General features: G+C 33.5%; 1 protein-coding gene across 1 annotated transcript; it reads left to right on the top strand.

Moving 5' to 3' along the window:
* Nucleotides 1–1,105: 1,105 nt before the first annotated feature.
* LOC131947640 (hydramacin-1-like) lies at nucleotides 1,106–3,519 on the top strand. The gene is made up of 3 exons (XM_059308881.1): nucleotides 1,106–1,212; nucleotides 2,079–2,201; nucleotides 3,183–3,519. Exons 1-3 carry the CDS (start codon nucleotides 1,202–1,204, stop codon nucleotides 3,322–3,324), a joined length of 276 nt encoding a protein of 91 aa, XP_059164864.1. The 5' UTR covers nucleotides 1,106–1,201; the 3' UTR covers nucleotides 3,325–3,519.
* The last annotated feature ends 146 nt before the right edge of the window (nucleotides 3,520–3,665 follow it).

Genomic DNA, 3,665 nt, shown 5'->3' with positions numbered 1-3,665 from the left:
AGGGGTGGGATGGGGGTCGGCTCGGGGAAAAAACTTAAAAACCTATTATGAAACTCACTCAGGGGAAATATTTCAAAGTATAAGCCATAAGAGCTTACTATAAAATTTCTTGTAAAAGCAAAAACAAGTAAATGTAAACAAATCTGCAGTTTCCAGTGTTGTATTATTTTTTTTTATTATTTGTAGGACACAGGATGGTACAGGATAGAAGTTCTACCAATATCACAAACACATATTAACGATGGTTAAAACAATACAATTATAAATAATTTTTTTAAAATATTGACGACAATGGTCGAGCCCCCCTATTTGTTCCCCACCCCCTGCCCCATCCGCCACAGTACACTTTGGAGGATCGGTCGAACAGTTACGTTGGCTCTCTAAGGGGATCAACGAGTCACAGAAGATTTGCCTACAGTTTTACACTACAGTTTGTGTAATGGATTTTAATGTCTGCGGAAGAGCGTGGTATAGTGACTGTAAAATAAAGATAATCATGTCGCAGCTACAAACCAAATACCAAGGCAAAAATGCACGAACATTAGATTCAAACATTTTTAATTTTTTTTAAATTATGGTCGGCTGTGGGCCGCCTAAACGGCCTACCCCCCCCCCCCCCCCCACACCCCGGGGTCTGGTGGCACTGTAGTTCCGCCCCTGCATTCAACCTCTACGACCTAATCAAGGGCTAAAAAAATTACCTTATATAAGCCGATACGTTTTAAAAATCTCAACCACAACACTCCCTGAAACTTCGTGAGTTTGTAACCCGATTACCTTTTGTTACTTAAGTTTAATAGATACCCCCCCCCATTACCCCACTAATATTATCTGATCACAACACCCCAAAAAAATAAACAACATCCAAACAAGCGCTAGTCAATATTAGCGGCTAACTTTTAGAATAATTGACCCACATCAAGTTATCATTTTAGAGATAATAAAAGCCAACAAAATTGACTTTCAAACTTTCAGCTTTGTGTCATATTGCCATAAAATAAATCAATAATTACCAGGTTATAGGTATAATTACAGGCGAAATATCTTGTTCGTAATAGATCGTGATTTGCTGTGGTGAGTAAAACTAAAGAAATGTCTTTTTATAGCTAAACCATTTTTTAATTGTGCTGCTATAGATACATAGAAGCACCAAAGGTCTGTCGTTGGACTTAATTTTCGGTAATAGTGCGGGTTAGTGGCAATGGAAGAAAGGTAAATTAACTAATATTATATCATTTTCCTAGCATTATAATCAATGGAAAATCTGTACGAAAATACAGTGCGAGAATACTGTTCAAAGAATTTATATTGGTTATATATATATATATATATATATAAATATAAATATAAATATATATATATATATATATAAATATATATATATATATATATATATATATATATATATATATATATATATATATATATATATATATATATATATATATATATATATATTTATTTATATATATATATATATATAAATATATATATATATATATATATAAATATTTATATATATATATATATATATATATATATATATATATATATATATATATATATATATATATATATATATATATATAATCACAAAATACGAACATAGGTTATTCATTGCTGGCCTTTTCGGGTTTAGAAAAAAAAATTTTATTAAAACAAATTACAACACCATGTCATGTGTAAGTGCATTAGTCTGTTTTGTGAAAATCAGTTTTATTTTGTCTCTGCTATATGACCTCTTAACCTCCAGTCGGTCAAAAGAATATAAAACACGAAAGCTTTGTATAAGTAATGGGGTCTCGTGTTATGTTTATTTTCGTGTTTTTTTGTATTTATATTATTAATTTTAAATATATTTCCTTTTTATTCAATGTCATTCTTTAGTAAGTACTTTAAATTTTTTCACAAAACAACCATAAAGTCAAAAATGCAAGAAAATTATTTTTTTTTACTATAAATAAGTTATTATGGTCGGCTGTGGGCCCCTAAATGGTGTGTAATTTCTAATTTGTTCGGCTATCTTAATTTTTAGCTGAGATTTTTAATGTAACAATTTGAACATGACATATTTTCAGGACGATGGCTGCTACACTAAAGTTAACATTTGTTGCCCTGCTGGTGCTGATGGCCACTCTACCACAACACTCAGATGCCAATGGCATTGGTGACTGTTATGAAACCTGGAGTCGTTGCTCTGAGTAAGCTGTGAAAAGTTCTTGCGTTTAACTTTTGGATAGTTATGTAAATTAAAATATCAAAATTTGTTTTGGAATTCAGGTTTGAAAAGTCCATAAAATTTTATTAAACGTTTTTTTCGGATTTGATTCAAATGACATAAGGTGAGGTCCACTTAGGCATTATGCACAGCGAAAGCTTCGTCGTTAGTGTTGCCAAATGATTGACGGGGTCACACGTTTAACTAGACGTTGCAGACGAGGTGTATCATTCTGATCCCATCTGGCCAGACTGTTATAACACTTCAACTGCGTATGGGACGGTGTGGTTGAATGGTAGAACGTTCGGCTACAAGCCCGATGATCTAGAGTTTGGATCTCAGTCTGGACTCTGGAGTGTAGGACTTGCCTGATCCACCCAGCTTTGTTTGGAAATGACGACAAGTTGAGAAAGTAAAAGCTGCTGGACATAGTGCTGACCACACCATTCCTTTAAATGCCGAGGTCAAGAAACATGCACTCTACTTCAACTGCCCTTTGAATCTTCAGGTCTGAAAATGGGAACTCAACGTTTTTTTTTTACAATAAATATGGCAATGTGACTTGGAGTCTTGATGGGCGTTGAAATAAATAATATTATTGATTCAACTGTATGTCTGTGCATGACTATAAAGATTAGTAACCCCGGAGGCTAAAGGGGCACAATCTTAATGGAGACGATACAACCTAGATCATGAACAACATTTAGGGCTGATTTGGTAAATAAGTTAGTCAAGTCATGTCACTCAGTACTAAGTGCCTTTCTTAACTGAAGTAAGTCTGTTGTTCTTCTCGGATATATGGGAAGTATAGAGACAGAAAAGGCAACTGAGCTAGTTTTTACATGGGTCATCGTTCACGTCTAGTGTGCAATGCTGCATCATAATGCTGCAAAAAGTGCTGCCTATGATTGTTTCCTAAATACTTAATTTCACATGTTTAGTCAATTCTTTTTCTGTCTCGCAGGTGGAGTAATTTCTTAACTGGCATTCTCTGGAAGAATTGCAATGACAGATGTATTGAGTTGGGATATAGATGTGGCAATTGCGTTTTAGTACCTTCAAATTGTCCCCTCGCTACAATGGCGTACCAGTGTCAATGTTCATAGGCCAGACAAGGGGGATAAGTCAGGCATTTTGAGATAAAGGCTGTAACGTGTGGTTACCAGTTTAAGCTTACACGTTTCCTTTTAAATCATGTGCCTACTAATTATCAATCATAAAAGTATTGTGTCTAAATTCCAAAATATTGTTACCGTTTTATGATAAATGTATCATTTAAACTTTAAATAATGAAAACTTAAGAATTTTATGAATTTCTGCAATAAATCAGTTTACTGATTCAATTGTTCGTGTTGGAATCAATTTTTTTATCAACATGCGTGCTCCTTGTGTACGAAAATGATCTGATTAATAAAAAACCAGGATGAATTAGGAGCAGATTATTTTT

Source organism: Physella acuta, unplaced genomic scaffold (assembly GCF_028476545.2).
Source record: "Physella acuta isolate Inbredline_101_S28 unplaced genomic scaffold, ASM2847654v3 ptg000057l, whole genome shotgun sequence".
Lineage (NCBI taxonomy): Eukaryota > Metazoa > Mollusca > Gastropoda > Physidae > Physella > Physella acuta.
Note: the sequence above shows the minus strand (reverse complement) of the source record. Positions and strands in the feature narration are given on the sequence as shown.

What these genes read in the sequence shown, in the direction of transcription:
- LOC131947640 (XM_059308881.1), top strand. An exon ending in ACCTGGAGTCGTTGCTCTGA is followed by an intron (nt 2,202 to 3,182) that starts GTAAGCTGTGAA and finishes TCTGTCTCGCAG; the next exon opens with GTGGAGTAATTTCTTAACTG.